Raw genomic sequence first — 25760 nt, forward strand, 5'->3', positions numbered from 1 at the left:
TACAAAGCCCATCCAAATCTATACAGAAAGGACCATATGACAGTGTGTGGATAACCGGTAAAGCAGATAGAATTTGTAGGGATGCCCAAGAGATATCTAGCACAGTTAACCAGCAAAATCAAGACATAAGAAAATTAGTAGCGTCCTATTATCCTGAGAAATGCATCAGTGTAAGAGTCAAGGGCATGTGGGGAGAGGCTAGTTGCACTCAGAAGCCATATGGCTTCCCAGAAAATACACTGCTTAATCCAGCATTGCTAGTGAATAAAATGAGCTTCCATATATAGCAGAAATGACCTTAACACTCAACTATTCAGTACATTTTTTACAAAAGCAGGAGAATAAAGAGGAAATTCCAGGAACTGGAAAGGGTAAAGTGTCGCTGAGGGAAAGGAGGCATGAGTCAGTTAGGTTCATCAGGTCAAAGCTTAGAGAGTATTGAATGACAGTTCCCCTTTGCACCCAGGGATGTGGGTCCAGGAGAGACATGAGAGGCAGTGGTTCAGCCTCTGAGCTGAGGTTCAGGTCAGCCAGGTCCATGAGCAGCATCATGGAGGACCAACAAGCAGGAAGCAGTTCACCCTATGATCTGAGAATCCCACCAGATCAGCAGCAAGGTGTGCTTGGAACTCCTTCCATAGGGCCCTTTAGAGATATGGTTGGGTGAGAAAATGTGTGTACCCAAGTCTAAAGAAGAACTAACTTAGTAGAAGAGGCCTGGAACTCAGGCATGGTGGTGGCATTGGCCCTTGCCCACAGGGAAGTAACTGCATAAGCTCTAGAGAAATACGTGGTTTGGCATAATAGCAGAAACATCTTTGTCTTGATGAGCCCTTACCCTGCCTCTCAGCCCATATTGTGAGGTTTGTCACAAGGGTGAAGTTCCTTTTATAAGGAATGCCCTAGCCATTCCCCAAGAAGCCTCTGCGTGTCTCATAGCAAATAGTGGCATCATTCATGCACCCATCCTACGATCATCAGTCCACTAAGCAGCTACTACACAGGGTGCCAGGTGGGGATGGACATAGGGGAATTTCTAAGAGGACCCAGTGGGAGGAGCTTCGGTGCTGCCTGTCTGGTCGGCTCAAGTTAGGGGGACGTGACACAGCTGTGGAGCCAGCAGCTACTCCACAAACATGAAGGTAAGCAGTGTAAGAAGGAAGGGACCGCCCAGACACTAGGGTTTAAAGAATAACCTGGATTTTCCAAAGACAGCAGCTTGACACAGATTGTATGTTTGAGGTCAATCTGGGTTAGTGACCTCAGCTTCACTTCATCTTGAGCAGAATGAATTCTAGTATAAAGGGTAAGGAATCCTTTATCTTTCCTCCCTATGTGGTCTCTAAGAAGTGGTAACCATGAAAGGCAGGGTCTTCATGGCCTGCTGTCACATAAGACAGAACAAGTGGATGCACCAAAAGTGCCAGGTTGTTCTGGGGCTGCAGAAATTGTCTTCACCAATGTTTTCACTCATCACAGTCCCTATGCCCTTCTGCTATTGACTCTAAAGCCTTTCTTGGAGTAAAGGCTTTTTAGGACCCAAAGAATCATTTTAGCATTGCCTTCCCTCTTCCAGGCTACACTGAATGATGGATAAACAAAATTAATACTTTTTTCCAACCTGGGGAAATTCATACCACCATAAATTTGGCCTCCCAGAAGAACCAGAAACACCTGTTGTTCCTCTCCACATCCACTTCAAATGTTAACCAGCCCAAGCCCAGTCTATACTAAGGATTAGGAACTTCTAGAAAGCAGGCTTATTTTTAGTCAGCAGTCCTAGAACTTCTTCCTTCTCTCTCCTTTCAGCCCATATCACCCTTATTATAACTCCAGACCAGAGTGCAAAGTGTGCTCAGTGGAGGTAAGTCCTACGTGACATTGTTGTCAGACAGCAAATGCAAAAATAAGTTGGTGGTTTCATCACAAAACCTTAGCCAATAGTTATATGAAGGGGTGTAGGATGAATCATGTTTGGCAGGCAAAAAATGAAAACACAGCAACCCAGAAATATTCTGTTCCTCAAGACAGGTCTCATTCCCTATAAAAAAAAGCCAGTTGATTGGGGACACCACATCAGATCTAAGTAACCACACAGCTTGCCCTTCTCCATGTAGCAGGTGAGTCTTTTTTCTTGCAATCTTTTATCATTCCCTCAATGTATTTGACTTCTGTTGGAATCTCCTGGGTATTCTTGGTGTCTTTCCCCCCACTACGAAGTCCAGCCATTATAATGTTAACCTCCAGGAATATCTTTATTTTAAAAGCAATCATAGCTCAGGCTTGAAGGGACTTAAGACTTTATCAGTTCTGCTCCATCACTTCTTCTTGTGTCAGTGAGAAGGGGACTGGCTTGTGCAAGGACCCACAGTTGGCAGTATAAGGAATAATAGTGAGAGCCACAGCACTCTTAATAACCTTTTAACTGTTTCTTTATTCATAATTTCAATACAGAGAATTTTATTCTTCAACAAATTGTTTTGTGAATATTCACTGTGTTTGGCCCTTTAGTGCTAAAAAAAATATATATATATATATAAGTCACCTTCAAGAGGTGATGAGGACAAGTAAAGTGCTAAGGTGGTTCAGGAAGACAGGTAATTTCTGGAAGTCTTGCTGTAGTAAAGCCTCCCAAAACACCATTTCAAGCCATCTGTGATCCATGGTGGCTGGATACTACTTGAACAAGCAGGAATAAGGAAAACATTTGAGGATGTGAGTGAAGCCAGAAGTAGATTTGCATAGGTTCTTTAGAAGTCAGTAGTTATTTATATGCTTTCAAACTGGTGCTGGAGAAGATTCTTGAGAGTCCCTTGGACTGCAAGGAGATCGAACCAGTCAGTCCTAAAGGAAATCAAGCCTGAATATGCTTTGGAAGGACTGATGCTGAAGCTGAAACTCCAATACTTTGGCCAACTGATGTGAAGAGTTAACTTGTTGGAAAAGACCCTGATGCTGGGAAAGATCAAAGGCAGGAGAAGGAGGTGACAGAGTATGAGATGGTTGAATAGCACCACTGACTCAATAGACATGAGTCTGGGAAAACTACAAGAGATAGTGAAGGACAAGGAAGCCTAGAACACTGCAGTCTTGACTCTGGGGTCACAAAGAGGCAGACATGGCTTAGCAACTGAACAACAGTCATTCTGTGTGTGCACGGGCTGAAGTTACTGGGTTTCATTTTTTGTTTTTCTAAATAGTATCACATTTCCATATGACCCAATACTGTGATCTCACATGACTGCCAGGAGCCTGCAAATGTATTGTGCTGCTTATTGGGTTTTAAGATGTGCCAGGAAGAAGAAGAGCACTGGGAGAAGCTATGTTCAAGTGCAGCAGAATGATCACCTTTACATTCCTCCTTTTCAAAGGTTCAGAAGTCATTAAGTGTTCTTTGTAGTCGAGAGGGGGAAGAAGCAAGAACATTTCTTGCTATTGAAGAGATGTAAAATGGCATTGAATGTGGCTTCTTCCCTAGTTGATCCCTGTTTAAACCATCTTTCTCTCTCTAGATCCAGCCTCCTTTGAGGCATGAGTTCCCATGAGCAGAAGCAGCCCTGAATCCCACTTCCCCAGCCTCAGCAGCAGCAGGTGAAACATCCCTGCCAGCCTCCTCCCCAGGAACCATGCATCCCCCAAACCAAGGAGCCATGCCACACCAAAGTGCCAGAGCCCTGCCACCCCAAGATTTCTGACCCATGCCAACACAAGGTTCCAGAGCCCTGTCACCCCAAGTTTCCAAAGCCCTGCTCCTCAACAGTCACTCCAGCACCAACTCAACAGAAAACTCAGCAGAAGTGAGGTAGGCTACAGCCTAGCCCTAGAGGAACCAACCATCAGATGTTGACCTCCCCCACTCTGGTTAGGGGTCCCATTTGCCTTTCTGTCACCCTGAATCACAGACCTTCTTAATTTACACCCTAAAAATGTGTGCCATGAAGCTTTCCTTCCCAAACACACTGGGACTCTAACCTTTGAATTAGGCTGAAGGTCTGGCTACCTTAGAACCTTAGCTATCAGGTGCTCAGGATTCACCTGAAAGAGGAGTTCAAGGTGAAAACAAGTGGATCAGCTTTGTTCTTCCACCATTACATGCATTTTCAATTCCACTCCTGACTCTGTGTGTGGTGGTCTGATTCAACTCCTTCATTCCTTTCCTTTGTAAAGTAGGACCTGTATCTAGACAGGTTGGTGAGGAAGTGGTTCATTCAGAAACATCTGGTTCTGGTAAGAGTTGGGTGGGGTGTTGCTCTCGATGAGTATTCCTGGTATTAAGTATTAGTGAGTATTAAGGGCTGGAAACGGGAGGTTGTACAATGCTACTCAGAGGCTCTTTCTTTGGGAATCCAGGACTGGAGCAGGGCTCTCCTCTTAGAACCCAGTGAGTCACACTGGAGTCTAGTCTGTGCCTGTCTGAACTGATTGTGAACTCCTCCTCTCTACCACATTCCCCAAATCTGGCTTTCAGATTGCTGACTTATCCATCAATTTCTTGTTTATTTCGGGGGGGGGGTGCTATTCCAATCTATGTGAATCTGCTTCTCCTCACACCTTTCTTTCTGATACCCATAATTCAGATTCCCAAACATACCCAAAGATGCCTCCACTTTTGTCATCTCCATCAATCCTCTTCCATTCACTGAGTGTCCACTCTGTGCCAGAAAGCAGATGAGGAGGACTCAAAATGCTTGCCTTGTGCATTTAGTGTTTGAGAAGGATGTACTTCACTCCTTACTCCATCCTTCATGCAAACACATATACATACCCATGCATACTAGATCTGGAATCTTGAAATCTCCCAGAGTGACACACAAAAGCTCATCCCCTGTATCCCCAGGTATGAAACATACTTCACACATAATACAGCAGGAACCACAGAAAGTGAGGACTGGAAAGTCCACCCCCATCTCCCTAGAGTATAAAAATGTTCACAGTGAAATGAAATGCAATAGAATTACCAATCGGATGAAACTGGAGCCCATTATACAGAGTGAAGTAAGCCAGAAAGATAAAGACCAATATAGTATACTAATGCATATATATGGAATTTAAAAAGATGGTAATGATAACTCTATATGCAAAACAGAAAAAGAGACACAGACGCACAGAACAGACTTTTAGACTCTGTGGGAGAAGGCGAGGGTGGGATGTTCTGAGAGAATAGCACTGAAACAAGTATACTATCAGGGGTGAAACAGACCACCAGCCCAGGTTGGATGCATGAGACAAGTGCTCAGGGCTGGTGCACTGGGAAGACCCAGAGGGTTGGGATGGGGAGGAAGGTGGGAGGGGGGATCGGGATAGGGAACACATGTAAATCCATGGCTGATTCATGTCAATGTATGGCAAAAACCACTATAATATTGTAAGGTAATTAGCCTCCAACTAATAAAAATAAATGGGAAAAAAAATAAACTCAAAAAAAAAAGAATTACAAATCGTGCATTCATATACACGTGTGTATGTTTATACTTATATAAAAAGTATGTGTCTTTTTTATATTACTGAGAAACAAAGCAAATTTTCCTTTGGCAGTATAGAAAGAGACTTCCTTTCTTTTTCAAAATTTTTAAAGTTTTTATTTATTTATTTTATTTTTGGCTGCACTGAGTCTCTGTTGCTGCATGTGGGCTTTCTCTAGTTGTGGCGAGCAGGTCTACTCTAGTCACTGTTCACAGGCTTCTATTTGTGGTGGCTTCTCCTGTTGACGGGCACAGGCTCTAGGGTGTGTGGGCTTCAGTGGTTGTGGCACATAGGCTTAGTTGCCCCATGGCATGTGGAATCTTCCCAGATCAGGAATAGAACTTGTGTTCTGCACTACAAGGCAGATTCTTAACCAGTAGACCACCAGAGAAGTCCAAAAAAGGGACATATTTTCAACTGTGAAATAAAATAATATAAAAAACAACATTAAAAGGTATAATTCAAGCTATAGTGATTCTCTTGATCATAACATTTTTATCTGATTGCATTCTTTAAATTTATTAAATCTACTTAAAAAATATTTACCATCAACATCTTATTATCCTAAATACCTTTTTGTTTAATTGGTTGGTAAGGTCTACCAAGTAAACAGTGCCACCTAGAACAAAAATCAACTAGCCAAACAAACAGGGAAAAAATGTGCTCTAACCATGCTACCTTTTTAAAAGAAAATTTATAATCATTTAGTTTTATTTTGGAGTATAACTAGTTAACAGTGTTATGATAGTTTCAGGTAGACAGCAAAGGGACTCCACCATATATGTACATGTATCCATTCTCCCCAAACCCCTCTTCCATCCAGGCTGCTGCATAACTATCTTTGTTAGTCTTCATGGGAGCATGGGTAAGCCACTGCAATGAACACCCTCTAAGCTGGTGGCTCAGATGGTAAAGAATCTGCCTCCAGTGCTGGAGACCTGGGTTCAATCCCTGAGTCAGAAAGATCTCCCAGAGAAGGGAATTGCTACCCACTCCAGTATTCTTGCCTGGAGAATTCCATAGACAGAGGAGCCTGGTGGGCTACAGTCTGTGGGGTCACAAAGAGTCGAACACGACTGAAGCGACTAACATTTTCAACTTGTTGTTGCGGCACTATCCAGTAGAAGTTATTTCTTTTCTTTTTTTTTTTTTTTTTTTCTTTTTTCTGGCCATACTGTGAGGGTTGCAGGACTGTAGTTACCTGACCAAGATTTAAACCTGGGCCACAGCAGTGAATGCATGAAGTACTAACCAATGGGCAGCCAGGGAATTCCCAGAAGTTATCTCTTACTCACTTCCAATTCCAGTGTGAGTTTGCAAGGTCTTTCTTTGCTCCATTCAGTCAAAAGGAGCCAGGTTCCTTCCATTGTATGGTCTTACCATCACCAAGGGCCTTGTTCTCTTCTGAATTCCAGATATAAGAAAAGGGCAATATATTGAGTAAGAGAAAAGATAGCCTTGTTTTTATTCATTGGCTTGACTCAAAATTAGTCACATGGCCCTATCTACCTTAGAAAGTCAAGAAATTTAGTTTATCAGTGTGCCCAGAAAAAAGAGGAAAGTAGAAACTGGAGAGCTCTTCAAGGTACTGTCTCAGTCTATGCTGTGGTGTCCAAAGATCTGGTTACTCCTTTTGGTTCCTATGCAGAGACAGTCCCCAAGGAAGAAACATCATAGTTTCATCTCACTCAAAATATAAAGCCTCTGGATGGCTTGTAATTATCTCTACCATATCTTCCTATGGCTTCTATTGGTTCATTCAGACTATGAGGTAAGCAGATGAACCATTTCTTTCTGTTACCCAGGAACCAAGGGTGAAACAGATACAGGAAAACTAAATAGAAACTACCATATGCAAGAGGAAATAACGGAAAGACTCATAGCAGTCAGGCCTTAGTTTCCTGAAATTCAGTTCTGTGAATATTGTGAAGCCATATGACACCACCCTTGTGGCAAAAAGAGAAGAACTAAAGAGCCTCTTGATGAAAGTGAAAGAGAAGAGTGGAAAAGTTGGCTTAAAACTCAACATTCAGAAAACGAAAATCATGGCATGCTGTCCCCTCACTTCAAGGCAGATAGATGGGGAAACAATGGAAACAGTAAGAGACTTTATTTTGGGGGCACTCCAAGATCACTGCAGATGGTGACTGCAGCATGAAATTGAAAGATGCGCGCTCCTTGGAAGAAAAATTATGACCAACCTTAACAGCATATTAAAAAGCAGAGACATTACTTTGCCAACAAAGGTCCATATAGTCAAAGCTATGGTTTTTCCAGTAGTCATGTATGGATGTGAGAGTTAGACTATAAAGAAAGCTGAGCACCAAAGAATTGATGCTTTTGAACTGCAGTGTTGAAGAAGACTCTTGAGAGCCCTTCAGACTACAAGGAGATCAAACCAGTCAATTTGCAAGGAAATCAGTCCTGAATATTCATTGGAAGGACTGATGCTGAAGCTGAAACTCCAATCCTTTGACCACCTGATGTGAAGAACTGACTCATTGGAAAAGATCCTTATCCTGGGAAAGATTGGAGGCAGGAGGAGAAGGGGATAACTGAGGATGAAATGGTTGGATGGCATCACCGACTTGATGAGCATGAGTTTGAGCAAGCTCCAGGAGCTGGTGATGGACAGGGAAGCCTGGTGGTTTGCAGTCCATGGGGTTGCAAAGAGTGACTGAACTGAACTGGGCCCCAACATGCAGAAATGATAAAAGCTCTGTGTTAAGGTCTTGATTCCGCTCTCTGTAAGGAACGCCTTTTCCTTTGTTCTGCCATTGATAGAATTATTACTTCTGTATGAGCAAATCTGAAGCATGCATTGTGGATTGTGCAATCCTCAATTAGGTAACTTTGGCAGCTCATTTTCTAACCAAGTGTGGTTTTAAGGATCTTGGAGGAATGTTTGTTTTGTTTGAGCCTGTGGTTGCTTTGGGGGCATGATTTCTGAAAAGTTTCCTAGGCTTCTATTTGCTTCCAGTCAGTTCTGCATGTCAATAATGATAACCAAATTTATTTTCCAGAAAACATTCTTGTTTATTTGCTTCCTTTTCAAATGCCTTTATTTGTCAACTTATGTTGTTTGACACTATTGGAAAAATTAACTTCAGTGGGATGGCCTTAAACTTCAATCTTGACTGAAAATCTAATTCTCTAATTAATTCTCTCAAAACCATTCTGTTTTATCTCTTTATATTAATATGAAGACACTTAATATATTAATTAACTCTTTATTAATATAAAGAGATAAAACAGAATGCTCTAGAAGAATATAAGGGGCTTCCCTGATAGCTCAGTTGGTAAAGAATCTGCTTGCAATGCAGGAGACCCAGGTTCAATTCCTAGGTCGGGAAGATCCCCTGGAGAAGGGCTAGACTGCCCACTCCAGTATTCTTGGACTTTCCTTGTGGCTCAACTGGTAAAGAATCCACCCATCCAGGAGACCTAGGTTTGATCCCTGGGTTGGAAAGATCTCCTGGAGAAGGGAAAGGCTACCCACTCCAGTATTCTGGCCTGGAGAATTCCATGGACTACACTCCATGGGGTTGCAAAGAGTCAGACACGACTGAATGACTTCCACAGAAGTACATAACTTTCTGGTTTCTGTCTATTATATTGTGTACTTTATTGTCAATTTATTCAAATCCTTTGTCCATTTTTAAGTTTTTTTTTTTTTCATTTTATTGTTGTTTTAAGTGTTCTTATATACTCTGGATAAAAGTCCTTAATCAGATATATGACTTACAAATAAATATTCTCTTCTATTCTTTGGGTTATCTACTCATTCTCTCAAGTGTAAGTAAGTGAAAGTGAAAGTCGTTCAGTCATGTCCAACTCTTTGCTACCTCATGGACTATATAGTCCGTGGAATTCTCCAGACCAGAATACTGCAGTGAATATTTTCCCTTCTTCAGGGGATCTTCCCAACCTAGGGATCAAACCCAGGTCATCCACATTACAGGCAGATTCTTTACCAGCTGAGCCACAAGGGAAACCCTAGAACACTGAAGTGGGTAGCCTATCCCTTCTCCCAAGGATCTTCCCAACCCAGGAATCAAGCTGGGGTCTCCTACATTGCAGGCGGATTCTTTACTAACTGAGCAGGTGTACTTGAAAATGCAAAAGAGTTTTTAAATTTTTATAAACTCAATCTATCTTTTTTTTCTTTCTAATATTGAACTTTTGGTATCATAGTTAAGAATCCATTGCCTAATTCATGGCCATGAAGAATTACATTTACATTTTTGCTAAATTTTATTTTTCCTACTTACATTTAGTTCTATGATCCATTTTGAATTAATTTTTATATATATTATGAGGTAATGGTCCAACTTTATTCTTTCATCTGTAGATATTGTGTAGTCCCAGTACCATTTGTTGAAAAGACTATTTCCCCAATTGAATTGTCTTGCCACTCTTGTCAAAATCAATTGATCATAAATGTAACAATTTGTTTCTGAACTTCTTATGCTAGTGTCACAAGCCTGCACTACTGTATCTTTGTGGAAAGTTTTGAAATTAGGATGTGCGAATCCTTTAACTTTGTGGGGGGTTTCTGAGATTATTTTGGCTATTTTGGGCCCCTTGCATTTCTATTTGAATTTTAGGATCTGCTTGTCAATTTCTGCAAAAGAGGGAGCAAGGATTCTTGTAGAAACTTTGTGAATTTGTAGATCAATTGAGGGAGTGTTTCCAGTAATCTTGCTTGGAAAATCCCATGGACGGAGGAGCCTGGTAGGCTGCAGTCCATGGAGTCGCTACAAGTCGGACACGACTGAGCGACTTCACTCACTTTCACCATCTTAATATTAAACCTTCCAATTCATGAATTCAAAGCATCTTTTCATTTATCTTCTTGAATTTCTTTCAGTCATTTTTTGTAGCTTTCAGTGTATAAGTATTGCACGTGTTTATTTTATTCCAGTTGTTTTTTAATGCTATTGTGAAAGAAATCACTCTACTTTCACATTCAGATTATTCATTACTTGTGTAAAGACATATAACTGATTTATGCATACTGATATTGTATCCTGCAATCTCACTAAACTTGCTTATTCATTCTAATACTATTTCATATGTGAATTCCTTAAGCTTATCTACATACAGATCATGCAATCTACAAATAGAAAACATTTTATATCTTCCTCTCCAATCTGGATATCTTTTTTTCTTACCTAATTGCCCTAGCAAGAACTTTCTGTACAATGTTTAATAATTTAGCAGACATGGCAAGAATACACAGCCTTATACTATTCCTGACATTGGTGAGAATGCATCTAGTCTTTCACCATTAAGTGTGATGTTGCCTGTGGGTCTTTCATAGATGATCTTTATGAAGTTAAGAAATTTTCTTTCTCTTTCAACTTGATTTTTTTTTCTTTTTTTATCATGAAAGGACATTACATTTTGTCAAATGCCTACTGAAATGGTTGTGTTTTTTATCTTTATTTTATGAATATGCTGCATCACACTGATTGATACTATATGTTCAAACAACCTTGCATTCCAGAAATAAACTCCTCTTGCTCATGGTGTATAGTCTTTCATACATGGTAATGGATTTAGTTTGCTAGTATTTTATGGAGGATTTTTTAACCTGTATCCTTAAAGAATATTTATTTCTTCCCTTTTGATGTCATTTCTGGTAATAAGCCTCATATAATGGGCTGGTAAATGGCCCCTTGTTCTCTACATTTTTTAAATTATTTTTAATTATGGTAAATTCACATAATATTAAATATTTCATCTTAAACCCTTTTTAAAGGTGCAGTTCTATGGTATTAAGTCCTTCTATTTTTTGCAAAAGTTCATGAAAGAGTTATGCTATTTGTAATATAAATATTAGGTAGACTTTGACAGTGCAACCATCTGGGCTAAGGTCTTCCTCTGTGGACATTTTTTTGCATTATTAATGTTATCTCTTTATTTGCTACAGATATTCAGATTTTCTACACTTTCATGAATGCATTTTCCATACTTTGCAGCTTACTTGGAATATATCCATTTCATCTATGTTTTCTAATTTGTTAGTGTTCATGGTCAGTGCTCAGAGTATTCTTTTAAGTCCTTTTATTTCTTTAGGATCAGCACTGTTGTCTCCTCCTCTTGGCTGATTTCAGAAACTTGATCCTTCTATCTTTTTGTCTTGATCAGTATCCCCATGGGTTGTCAATTTTGTTGATTCTTTCAAAGAACCAACATGTTATTTTTATTCCTTATTTTATTTTTCTATTTTTAAATTCATTTATTTATTTTTAAATTCATTCATTTTAAATTCATTTAAATTCATTTATAAATAAAAATTATTCATTATTATTAAAATAATGAAATAAATTCATTATTCATTTATTTATTTATTTTAGTGTATATTATTTTGACTTTTCTCTTTGCTGTTCTTTGCCTTAAAGTTCTATAAGGTCATTGATTTGAGATTTTTTTCATCACTTTTAATATAAATATTTCCAGCCATAATTATCTCTTTATGCACAACATTATGTGTATCACACAAGATTTTGTATGCTGTATTTTCATTTTCATTCCTGCCAAAGCATTTTCTAATTTTACTTGTAATTTATTCTCTGAGCAATTGACTGTTTGGAATGTGTTGCTGAACCTACGGAACTCACAGAAACAGAGTAGAACTGTGGTTAACAGGGACTGAGGGATGCGGCAAAATTGGAATAAGGCGAAGGGAATAAGTCTTCAGTTATAAGACAAAGAAGCCCTGGGAATCTAACATACAGTGCTGTGCACTTGAAACTTGCTGATAAGGAAGACCTTAAGCATTCTGACTATACACATAAGCACACACACACACTCTTAAATGATTATTATTGAGGTGATTTATAAGTAAATTGATAGTGGTAATCATTGCACAAAGTATGCATAGGTCAAATCATCACATTATACACTGTAAATATATACAATTTTTTCCCACTTTTATTTTTTATTTTAATTGGAGGCTAATTACTTTACAACATTATGGTGGTTTTTGCCATACATTCACATGAATCAGCCATGGGTGTACACATGTTCCCCATCCTGACCCTCCCTCCACCTCCCACCCCATCCCATCCCTCAAGGTCATCCCAGTGCACCAGCCCTGAGCACCCTGCCTCATGTGTAGAAACTGGACTGGCGATCTGTTTCACATATACATGTTTCAATGCTATTCTCTCAAATCATCCCACCCTCACCTTCTCCCACAGAGTCCAATAGTCTGTCCTTTACATCTGTGTTTCTTTTACTGTCTCTCAATAGGGTCATCATTACCACTTTTCTAAATTCCATATATATGTGTTAGTATACTGTATTGGTGTTTTTCTTTCTGACTTTCTTCACTCTGCATAATAGGCTCCAGTTTCATCCACCTCATTAGAACTGATTCAAATGCATTCTTTTTTATAGCAGTAATATTCCATTATGTATATGTACCGTAGCTTTCTTATCCATTTGTATACCAATGGATATCTAGGTTGCTTCCATGTCCTGGCTATTGTAAACAGTGTTGTGATGAACACTGGGGTACACGTGTTTCTTTCAATTCTGGTTCCCTTGGTGTGTATGGCCAGCAGTGGGATTGCTGGGTCGTATGGCAGTTCTATTTCCAGTTTTTTAAGGAATCTCCACACTGTTCTCCATGGTGGCTGTACTAGTTTGCATTCCCACCAATAGTGTAAGAGGGTTCCCTTTACTCCACACCCTCTCCAGCATTTATTGTTTGTAGACTTTTGGATAGCAGCCATTCTGACTGGCATGAAATGGTACCACATTGTGGTTTTGATTTGCATTTCTCTGATAATGAGTGATGTTGAGCATCTTTTCATGTGTTTGTTAGCCATCTGTATGTCTTCTTTGGAGAAATGTCTGTTTAGTTCTTTGGCCTATTTTTTGATTGGGTTATTTTTCTGGAATGGAGCTGCAGGAGTTGCTTGTATATTTTTGAGATTAATTCTTTGTCCGTTGCTTCATTTACTATTATTTTCTCCCATTCTGAAGGCTGTCTTTTCACCTCACTTATAGTTTTCTTCATTACACAAAGGATTTTAAGTTTAATTAAGTCCCATTTGTTTATTTTTGCTTTTATTTCCATTACTCTGGGAGGTGAGTCACAGAGAATCCTGCTGTGGTTTATGTCAGAGAGTGTTTTGCCTATGTTTTCCTCTAGGAGTTTTATAGTTTCTGGTCTTACATTTAGATCTTTAATCCATTTTGAGTTTATTTTTGTGTATGGTGTTAGAAAGTGTTCTAGTTTCATTCTTTTACAAGTGGTTGACCAGTTTTCCCAGCACCACTTGTTAAAGAGGTTGTCTTTTTTCCATTGTATATTCTTGCCTCCTTTGTTGAAGATAAGGTGTCCATAGGTGCGTGGATTTATCTCTGGGCTATTTTGTTCCATTTATCTATATTTCTGTCTTTGTGCCAATACCATACTGTCTTGATGACTGTTTCTTTGCAGTATAGCCTGAAGACAGTAAATATATACAATTTAAACTGTCAGTTATATCTCAATTAAGCTAGAGGGAGGGAAATGAAAGAATAATCACCATACCATAGAGTAACAAAGTTTGAAAATTTCTGTGTTCCTTCTCCTCCTTACCTCTGTTAGGCTCTGATACCATTTTCTGAGAAAGGTTCCCCCATCCATTATTCTCTGTAGGCCTGGTGTCCATCTCATCGCAGTTGTATCCTTTTATTTATCTGTACTGACCACATCTGAAATGGGTAGTGTGGAAGGTGGGGAAAGGAGGCCTGGAAAGTTATTTCTATTCTTGAAAAGTCAAAGTCTTTTTAGTTTTGGTACATAGTATATTTAACTATCAGTTCCCTCAAAAACTTATGAGACACCCAATAGGTTTCACTACTTCAATCATTTCTATGTTTTAGGGACCACACTTACGTCCTTTCCTAGAAGTAGTTTTGTGGCTTGATTTATTTTGCATTCTTTCCTTCTGAACATAATAGAACTACCACAAGGCTCCCTGGCACAAAGATAGAAAGACTACAACTTAATTATCTTTTCTCTCTTGTTACAGTCAACTGAAAGTGGATATAAAGCTCATAACCACTTCTAATCTCATCTCTTCTTCTTTGGACCTTACAAATGGTGCATTTTTCTAATCCAACAAAGTTTTGAATTTCTGGGCTACACTTTTTTCATTTCTGACAGGCAAACTAAACAATTATATTCTGAACACAAGTCCACTGAAATACCCTGGTGAACACAACAAGCTATCAACATTCAGTTTGCCTCCCAAGTTACCTATATAGCAAAGATTTTGCCATTGAATATCATGTATCACCACATTTGTTTTTGAGTGTCAGTTTTCTTGCCAACCTACTCCAGACTCTTAAGCCATGGCCACATATTTAAGGTTTGTTATAACAACACCTTACCTCTAGGAACAAATTTGTGTCAGGTCAAATAACACCTGCTACAGAAGAGACAACTCCGTTATTGGTGCTTCCCACCCCCCACCACACACACACACACACGTCATAGTCTGAGGAGGGTTGAGCTGTAATCCTGAATCTTTCTCCATCTTCAGTTCTATTATCATAGCATCCTTTAATTCTAGCTTTGTGAGTGAAGAATGTAGATAAAGAAAAGTCCTTTTAATCTTAAGTATATTTAGGCATAGTATGATTTAATACAAAGACTTTATCATGTTAAAAAATAATATCCTATTTATCAGTGTGTGTGTGAGTGTATGGTCTGAGTTGACTATTCTCTAAATGGAAACTTAGAACCACAAAAAAAGATATAATTAAAGAAAATATCCCTCATTTCCCAGCTTACTTGATAGTAGGGTAAGCACTTAGAAAAAAAAAGGAAAAAAAGAAAAGAAAAAGGGTACATAGCGACTGTAATTTTACAAATCTAAACATTGCAAAAACCAATGTGTTCTTCAATAAAAAAATAATCTCAGAGGTGAAAACATGTACACGGACCATGGATGAGTTGTTAGAGAAAGAAGAGCAGGTGATACACACAGAGAGGAGACAGCACCTTGCCTGGTAAGGATCTTTTTTTTTTTTTAATTTCTCTTTCTTCTCTACTACCTGTGTTTTAAAAACCACTATAATTTTATGCAAAAATACTCCAGTAATTCCCCCAAACTCTATATTTGCAATATCACATTAAAAATAAGGTTAATGAAGAAGAAAAAGAGCAACAAATTAGGAAAGAGTAATAAAGTTAAAGAATCTTTCTGTTTGCTATACTAGTTATGTCTGAGCCACTTTCCTGCTGAAACAAGTATGGTGGTGATGCTGATGACAGTAGCGATGCTGGTGATGACTAAGACAATGATGATTTACTGCCTCGCTAAGTGCTAACTCTGCCTCTAGCAATGTGCCAACTAAATTAAATATATTCATTTAATATTATTCACTTGCCCCAGACAAGTGAGCAATATGTCTAAGATTTTCCCCACTTTTTAGTAAAGAAACAAAAATCCTGAGGAGCTTAAAATTTCTCAAATCAATCAATCTTCAAATAAGTAATATGGATTAGAAATTATATTAAAAAAATCTGTTATGTCACTCAAAATTCAGGCAACAATGATTGTGAGATCTTGAACCTTGGTATCAAAGAAGAATACAAGTAAACTAAAACAATTATATAATATTGCTAAAAGCAACTTTTAAAAGAAAGAAAGCATTTTAAACATCACACAAAGGAATTCTACTTTATTCAGGAGGTAGAGGATAAGTAACAATTTCCCAGCCTGTAGAAACCCCTGCCCAGGTGACAGACACAGAAGACAGTGAGTGAATCCTCTGATGGGACCCAGGAGAGGAGCTGCTGTTCTTCCATCTGAAGCTCTGTGATGCTTTCTTGGGCACTTCCAAGAGCAAAGCAGTATAGCAACTTCAGAAAAGAAGCCTCTAGCTGTCTGAAATCACCACAGGCATATTGCTGGCTGAAGGGTGAAGAAGCTCCTTCTGTATCCATGATAGGATTTGAAGAGAAGGCGAAGGTAGAGCTGTGGAGCCAGGTGAGTCAACTGTCCTTATCCTTTCCTAAGCCAGGTAAAAGCTAAAGTTTTTACTTGCACTTGGGTGGGCACTTCTCTTGGCATTGTTGGGGAGGTGGCACAGGAGGGCATTTCTGCTGGCACTGAGGAGGTGGGCATGGCTCAGGGCACTTTGGAGGTGGGCAGGGCTCAGGGCACTTTGGAGGTGGGCAAGGCTCAGGGCATTTGGGAGGGCACACTACTGGAGGTGGCTGGCAGGGCTGCTTGCATTGCTGCTGCTGCTGAGACATCTTTCTGGAATCTTAGAATCTGAAAAAAATTACATGACAGTGTTCACAAGAAGGAATTACTACAGAAGGATGCAGCAGAAATTATGTAATACCGTCAGCTAGTAGCCAATCTCTAAGAATGTGCTTTAATTTCTTTAATCCCTTTTAATGAATTTCTGGCTTCTCTCACTCTCTTAGGAAATTGTTTCATCAGCCCAGAGAAAACCTTCTCTTTGCTCATACAAATTTTCTAAAGAAAATATTTTTGTTTGAAAGAACAAAGCGATATTTTTTTTTTAATTAAAACAACACATTCAAAAAAAGTCCATCACAAATTCTAAAATCTGGGGCAAGCTCACAAGCAATTCCTATCTTCATTATCTCTCATGAGATCCCAGCAGTATGACATGTACAGAGCAAAGGGCCACCAGGAAGGATACAAGGGCCTCATACTTTCTAGGATAAATGCCTCTTCAATCACAACAGAAGGACCCCAAAATGATATCAAAAAAGGAAAAATACTTTCTTCTTTACCTCTTAATGTCAAAGATTATCTATTAACTTCTTTTTCAATAGGGAAATTCAAACTCTCTACCAGAAACCTAATAAAAACAGTGTACAAATTCCAAGTTCCCATCCACTAAGGAGCATTAAACACTCGATCATAACTTTGGACCCTCCAAATTTGCTGCCTCCAGCATAAATTCAATATTCAGGAGCTCAAGAACAAAATAGAATGGAAGAATCAGACTCACCAGGTTCTCCAAAGTCTATCAGGACTTGAGTAGCAGGAGGATGACAGTGATGCAGCAGAGGGCCTTTTTATTGGGGCTTTCTGCCCCACCCAGGGGGAAGTGGAGCTGCCAAAATGGGCCTGGTTCAGTTATTTCCCAACCAAAATGCAAATCCATCCATAACTGGCTTGACAGGGACTTCAAAAAGAGGAATGCCCTGCTCCAGGATCTCCTCACTGGATTACGTTCTCATGACTCACAGAGTCTCTGCTTAGCTCTTAGTTTCAGGAATTTAGGGCAGAAGGATTTGCGGGGGTTGGGGGGGGTGTTCTCTAACTTGTCATCAAGGGCTCCTTTTCTTGATCAGAGGATATGATCTTTTTCTGTCTTTCACCTTCCTTAAATTATAAAACTGTTTGCTTTGTCCACTTGAACTGGTTGCCATTCTATTCTACATTCTAGGTTGCAAAGGGCCTGGTTACCTGGGACCTTTCTCTCTACCTCAGACTCTTCTTACAGTGCATGTCCCCTTGATCCCTGGCCTGGTAATCTAAAGTCTCCTTGCTTCTAAAATAAACTGAGGGCAGATCATCATCAGGTTGCAGTTCATCTCACCAGCCTTCCCATCATAATAGACAGACACCTTCAGTAAAGTGGTAACCCTCTAGGGTCCTTCTTTTACTGCTTTGCTCCATGGAATATAGGACATCAAGAAGATTCTTGTGACCTTTATAAACCTGTCTCACCTTGAATCACAGGAAATTCACTACAAGTTTAGCATTACCTACTATAATTCAGATATTGTGGCAGCTCAGACCTTAGGCCTACGATAGAAAGCAAGCTTTTTACTCACATCTCTCCAACATGACCTACCACCTGCTCCTACATAATTTCTCCAACTGATCTCTTTTTATTTCTTCAACTTTTGAAAATTTCCAAATAGTGTTCAAATTTTCCTGCCTCTTTGAAATTATTGAAAAACCCAATCTAAAATGCAATACTATTCAAATGGCTACTTTTTAATATATTCACTATATATTAATTATTGAAACACATGTTTCTTGACATCAAATCTAGCAGTAGATTTAAGAGAAAGTTGGAATCACTTTATTAATAATTCAGTGATTGAAGTTAATTGTTATTCATATAACTTTTCATTATTAATAATAATTTTATGATAATTTTAACCTTTACATTTTCCATATTGGCCACAGTAGCATATATGTGAAATAAACCTATTTTTCACTCTTTCTTTTTTTGCCTATTTTTTAATTTTTTCTATTTTTTTTTTTCAATTTTCATTTTATACTAGAGTATAACCAATTAACAGTGTGGTGACAGCTTCAGGTGGACAGCAAAGAGACCCAGCCATATATATGCATGTACCCATTCTCCCCCAAACTCACCCATCCAGGCTGCCACATAACATTGATCTGCTCTACTTTTTTTGTACAATTTGCCAGTTTGCTGGGAAGAAAGTTTGATGGTTAATTTATAGATCAACTTGACTGGCACAGGATACCCAGATATTTGGTCAAACATTATTCTGGATTTTTTCAAAGGATGCTTTTGGTTAGGGTTAATATTTATCAGTGGCCTGAGTAAAGGAGCTTGCCTTCTAAAATGTGAGTAGTCCTCACTGAAAGCCTGAATAGAACAAGGCTGACCCTCCTCCAGGTAAGAGATAATTGCCCTGTCTAATGAACTTCCAGCAAGTTTTCAGCTCTACAAACTTCAAATTTTCCAGAATTCATAATCTCACATATATATATAATTTGAATATTTCATCTGCCATTTTATGTACATGACTGACTATGGCCAATTAAATTAAAAATTCCAAAAGTTAACATAAAAAAGTTAAAATTAAAGATATTAATATTATATGATATTTGCGATGTGTAATTAGGGCAAATATAATGAACTTTTAGGAAATAACTGAAGTTCAGAAAACAATGCCCTAGTATGTTCTCCAACCCTGGCAAAGCTTTTATTTGTGCTTTTTCACAGATTTAGCAGTCAACAGTTCTTCTTTAGCTCCTATCTTCTATCCTGGACATGAGTTATACTCTTTTCTGTGCTGTCCCCTTGGGCACTGAAGCTGTCTCTTATGGGCCATGGCTGGTGAGGGGCCCTGTCTGATTTAGGAAGAAATTTACAATGCTAGCTTCATGTTACTGTAGAATGTGGAAATATATTCTTTTTTTTTTTTTTAATGAATCAGGATGTCCCATCTCATCTGACCCAAACACTTCCCTAGACTGCTATCATGTTCTTAAAATTCTTTTGTCAGGATTTAAAACTATTTTATTCCATAAGTATCAGGTTTAAATTCTGTGAGAGGAAAAATAAATATAAAATACCATTTAAGATATAAGTAATAGAGAGTTAGGTTTGGGAGAGATAAGAGGGTCAGGGCACTAAAGGTCTGAAATCTAGGTGAAATATGAACTTAGGACTGATCTTATATATTTACTTTCTTCAACTGTTTCCAAACATGCTTTTGATCTTTAAAAGACAGTAATTTTAAAATTCTGTTTCAATTTGTTTATTCTCTGTCTTCTCCTTCAACCCTCTAGACACCTTATATATTACCCTTCATATTACCCTTCACTCCCAATATATACCTCTTAACTGTCCAACATGGTACATTGATGGGTTGTCAATGCTTTTATTTTTTCCATTTTTTTTTATTAGTTGGAGGCTAATTACTTTACAATATTGTAGTGTCAATGCTTTTAAAAATAACTTTTTAAATTCTTCCTGCAGTCAGTAGGAAGAATTTGTCAACTAACTTGTCTTGGTCAAATAATCAGGAAGCTTTACAAGAATGTGACTTTATAATGTGAAAGGAGGAAGAAGTGGAGAATAAGGAAGAAGAGGAAAGACATTTGAAACATCTGAAACAGTCACCAGCAATTATGTTCCAGAAGCTGGGACATAGCATATTCCTCTAGCTCAGCAACATCTTCATTGACTGTTGTATATTTTTTAAATATAATTATGAATAGTTGTAAAAATGAAATTACATCACAATATATATAATCAGAAAAGCATAAAGCTGTTTAAAAAAAGAGTACCATCATTAAACTGCCAGAAATAATAACTGCTTATATTTTTGCTGTATTTAATGTTAGATTTTTTTATTTTTCATAAACCCACACACATGCCTGTATGTCTATAAAGGTTATTGATTTGAGATCTTTCCTCTTTTGTAATATGGATGTGTCCAGCCATAAATTTCTCTGTTTTTATTTTGCATTACATGTATCATTAAAGTTATTGTACGCTGTTTTCATTTCTCCTAAAGTATGTTCTAGTTTTATTCATTATTTCTTGTTCAACCCATTGACTATTTAGAAATGTGTTGCCAAACTCAAAGAACTCACAGAAACAGAGGGCAAAATGGTATTTAGCCCGAACTGAGGGGTGGGGCAAAAGCGGAGATTCTAGGGAAAGGCAACAAACCTTCAGTCACAGGATGAATAAGTTCTGGAAGTCTAATGTACAGCACGGTGACTCTACTTAATAAGACTGTGTTTTGCACTTGCAACTTGCTGAAACAATGAACCTCAAGCGTTCTCGCCACACACCCACACACACATGCTTAATGGTTATTATGGAGGTGATTAATGTGTTAAGTAACCTAATGGTGGTAAACGCACAAAATGTACATCTGTCAAATCATCACGTTATACATGGTGAAGTGAAGTGAAAGTCACTCCATTGTGTCCGACTCTTTGCAACCCCAAGGACTGTGGCCCACCAGGCTCCTCTGTCCTTGGAATTCTCCAGGCAAGAATACTGGAGTGGGTTGCCATGCCGGTCTCCATACATGGTGAAGATATACAATGTAATATCTTAGTTATGCCTTAATAAAACTGGGGGCAGAGGAGGTGAAGGAAGAACAACCATACAACATTTTAGCAAAGGGACTGAAATCCTGAGGAATTGCATAAATTGTTCCTCAAATCAATCAAGAAGTGATAATTAAGAAAATAGGATGGGATTTTAAACTATATAGAAATAATCTTTTATATGACTCAAAATTTAGACAACTCTGTTTATGAGAGCCTGAACCCTGGCATCAAAGAAAGATAGAAACAAACCAAGATGATGATATGGCATTACTAAAAGCAGGTTTTAAAAGAAAGAAAACATTTTTTAACATCACACGAAGAAACTGTAGTTTATTCAGGAGTGGAGGATAAGTAACAATTGCCCAGCTGGTAGAAACCCCTGCCCGGGTGACAGACAAGGAGACAGTGAGTGAATTCCCTGATGATACCCAAGAGGACAGCTGTTGCTCTTCCCTCTGAAGAGATGTGATGCTTTCTCAGTTGTCCTCCCAGAGGGAAGTGGCGTAGCAACCTCAGGAAGGAAACCTCTGGCTGTCAGAAATCGCCACAGACGTATTGAGGGCTGAAGGATGGAGAAGCTTCTTCTGTATTCATGACAGGATTTGAAGAGAAGATGAAGGTGGACCTGTGGAGCCAGGTGAGTCAACTGTCCTTATCCTTTTCTGATCCAGATACAAGCTGAAGCTTTTACTTGCACTTGGGTGGGCACTTCTCTTGGCATTGTTGGGGAGGTGGCACAGGAGGGCATTTCTGCTGGCATTTTGGAGGTGGGCATGGCTCAGGGCACTTGGGTGGGCAGGGCTCAGGGCATTTGGGAGGGCACACTACTGGAGGTGGCTGGCAGGGCTGCTTGCACTGCTGCTGCTGCTGAGACATTTTTCTGGGAGTCTTACAATCTGAAAGAAATTACATGACAGTGTTCACAAGAAGGAACTACTACAGAAGGATGTGGCAAAAAATTGTGTAATACCATCTGAGAGTATCCAGACTCTAAGAATATGCTTTAAACTCTTTAATCCCTTTAATCCCTTTTAATGAGTTTCTGGATTCTCTCTCCCTTTTAGGAAATTGTATCATCAGCCCAGAGAAAACCTTCCCCTTTCTCATATAATTTTTCCAAAGGAAATATCTCGGTCTTAAAGAAACAAGCAATGTCTTTGGGTTTGTTTTATGAAAACAACATCTTCAAAAAAGGCCATCACAAGTTTTAAAACTCTGGGCAAGCTGACAAGCAATTCCTATCTTCATTATCTCTCATGAGATCCCAGCAGTATGACTTGTGTACAGAGCAAAGGGCCACCAGGAAGGATACAAGGGCCTCATACTTTCTAAGATAAATGCCTCTGAAATCACAACAGAGGGACACCAAAAAGATATCAAAAAAGGAAAAAATACTTTCTTCTTTACCTTGTAATGTCAAAGATTTCTTATTAATGTCTTTTTCACTAGAAGAACTCAATCTCTGTACCAGAAACCTAATAAATACAGCATACGATTTTGCCCAAATTCCAAGTTCCCATCCAGTAAGTACTATTAAACCCATGATTGTAACTTTGAACCCATGAAATGTGCTGTCTCCAGCATAAGTTCAACATTCAGGAGCCCAAGAACAAAGTAGAACTGAAGAATCAGACTCACCAGGTTCTCCACAGTCTATGGATTTGAGTAGCAGAATGGTGGTTGTGCCCCAGAGGGCCTCTTTATTGGGGCTCACTGCCCCTCCCAGGGGGAAGTGGAGCTGCCAAAACTTGCTGATCCAATCATTTCCCAACCAAAATGCAAATCCATCCATAACTGGCTTGGTAGGGACTACAAAATCAGGAAATGTCCTGCTCCAGGATCTCCTCACTAGATTATGTTCTCAGGACTCATAGAGTCCCTATCTTAGCTTTCAGTTTCAGCAGTTTAGGGTAGTGGGATGATTTACGGAGTTCTCTAACTTGTAATCAAAGCCTCTCTTTCTTGTTTGAAGATGAAGACCCTTTGATATCTTTCATGTTCTGTGAATTACAAAACTGCTTGCCTTGTTCCACTTGAACTGGTTGCCATTTTGCAGTACATAGTGGGTTGCAAAGAGCCTAGCTACCTGGTGAAGTCTTTCTCTTTACTTCAAGTTCTTATAGTGCTTTTCCCCTTGATCCATGACCTACTAATCTAACTTTCCTTTCTTCTAAATTGACTGACTGCAGGTTGCAGATCATCTCACCAACATTCCCATCCTGATACTTAGACACATTCAGTAAAATGGTGACATCTAGGGTCCTCCTTTCACTGCTTTGCTCCTTCAAATAATGAACATCAACCAAGCAAATTCCTATGCCCAAATATTTGGTCAAATATTATTCTGGGTGTTACTCTAAGAATGTTTTTGAATGAGGTTAATATTCATCAGTGGACTGAGTAAAGGAGGTTGCCTCTGTAAGGTGGATAAGCCTCAAACAATCCATTGAAAGCCTAAATAGAACAAAATCTGACCCTTCTGCAGGTAAGAGACAATTCCCCTGCTTGATGGACTTCCACCAGGGTTTTTGGATCTGCAGATTTTGAAGTTGCCAGTCTTCATCATCTCTCTCTCTTTTTCACTCTCTCTCTCTCTCTCTCTGGGAAGTATGGGCTTCCCAGGTAGTGCTAGTGGTAAAGAACCCATCGGCTAATGCAGGAGACACAAGAGACATGGGTTCAACCCCTGAGTTGGGAAGATCTCCTGGAGAAGGAAATGGTTATCACTCCAGGCTAGTATCCTTACCTGGAGAATCCCATGGACCAGAGGAGCCTGGTGGGCTACAGTCCATAGGGCCACAAAGAATCAGACCAGATGGAAGCAACTTAGCCAGCATGCATGTGTGGGTAAATATATATATATATATATATATATATATATATATATATATATAAGCTGAATCTGCCATTTCATGCACAGTATTGCCTATGATCTAGTAAATTAAAAAATTTAAAAGTTAGTTTAAAGTGAATTTAAAATAAGGTTTTAATATTATGGTACATATGATGTGTAATTATGAGAAATATAATGAGTCTTTAGAAAGTGACTAATATTTGGGAAGCAATGCCTTATTATGTTCTTCATTTCTATCAAAAGATTTCATTTCTGCCTTTTTTTGTCTTGGCTATGAACTATCCTCTGTCCCCTTGGGCTTGAAGCTTTTTGTTATGGGCCTTGGCTGCTGAGGGGCTCTATCTGGTTCACAAAAAAAGTTACAATGCTGGCTATATTACTGTAGGATGTGGTAGCATATTTTTAATAGAATCAGGATGCTCCATCTCACTGACCCCAACACTCCCTCGACTGCTGTCATGTGCTGAAAATTCCTTTCTCAGGAAATAAGTCCTTTATATTCTATTAGCAAATAGCAAGTTTAAATTGTATGAAACCAAAAGTCAATGTCCAATATCATTTAAGACATATGTCATCACAAATAAGTGACTGAGAGTAGGTTTGGGGAGGGTAGAGAGGGTCAGAGCACCAGAAGTCTGAAATCTAGGTAAACCATGAACTTAGGGCTGATCTGATATATTTGCTTTATTCTGCTCTTTCCAGATATGTTTTAGGTCTTTAAAAGACAGTAATTTTTAAAATGTATTTTCATGCTCATTCTGCCTTCTCCTTCAGCCCTCCAGTCCCCTCAATTTGCCATATTACCTTTTGCTCTCCAATTTGGTACCTTGACATGTTGGCAATACATTTACTGATTAGTCCTTTAATATTTAAAAAAAATTCTGCCTGCAGTCAGTAGAGCTGACTGATTGCAAATTAAACATTTAAAGTGATGTTGCTTAAATCTCCTTCCTCCTTTTGATCAAATAATCAGAAAGCTTTTCAAGAATGTGGTTTCATAAATGGGAAAGGAGGAAGAAGATGAGAATAAGGGGAAGAGGAAGAGAAAGAGGAAGCACTCAAAATCTCCAAAACAGTCACTAGCTAAGCTCCAGAAAGTAAAGGATCACTGAATCAACACAGCATCACATCCCATCTGTTGAACAGGTTGGGGCTCCTGGACTGTTTTCCTCCTATCAGTGAGGAAGAGCTTCTAACCACTGACCATGACGATGCAGGGACAGAGGCATCAACTATAGCACCTTCAGAACAGATCTCTACAAGCAACGCCATCAATGAATGGATCGTATAGAGTTATTTCAGAGAACAAAGAGAAGGAACTTTACTCAACAGATCAGTTACTACTTCCCATAGTTTCACATCACATCGAAGACATAAATCCTTATAGAAATATCTGATTTCTGTCATCAAAAATTTTAAGAATTAACTGCACAAATGGGATTTCAGTGCCAGGTGCTCCAGCTTTGGTCACATCTGGAGATATTCCATGAGGATACCTCTCTTAAAAAGAGAACAAATCATTACAAAGCTTCAAAGTCACAACAGACAGGGTGCCACCATGTCAGCCATAGTCATGTTATAGGTTAAAGTGGTAAACTTGAATA

General features: G+C 38.9%; 1 protein-coding gene and 1 pseudogene across 1 annotated transcript; one reads left to right on the forward strand and one right to left on the reverse strand.

Moving 5' to 3' along the window:
• Positions 1 to 3531: 3531 nt before the first annotated feature.
• On the forward strand, positions 3532 to 3801 carry LOC110143829 (cornifin-A-like; annotated as a pseudogene).
• A 12347-nt stretch (positions 3802 to 16148) lies between these two features.
• LOC110143828 (small proline-rich protein 2E-like) lies at positions 16149 to 17496 on the reverse strand. The gene is made up of 2 exons (XM_070467133.1): positions 17467 to 17496; positions 16149 to 16751 (listed from the first exon to the last, which is right to left on the reverse strand). The coding sequence occupies exon 2, from the start codon at positions 16730 to 16732 to the stop codon at positions 16514 to 16516; it is 219 nt and encodes a 72-aa protein (XP_070323234.1). The 5' UTR covers positions 16733 to 16751; positions 17467 to 17496; the 3' UTR covers positions 16149 to 16513.
• Positions 17497 to 25760: the final 8264 nt, after the last annotated feature.

This window comes from Odocoileus virginianus, chromosome 5, assembly GCF_023699985.2.
Source record: "Odocoileus virginianus isolate 20LAN1187 ecotype Illinois chromosome 5, Ovbor_1.2, whole genome shotgun sequence".
Taxonomy (NCBI): Eukaryota; Metazoa; Chordata; class Mammalia; order Artiodactyla; family Cervidae; genus Odocoileus; species Odocoileus virginianus.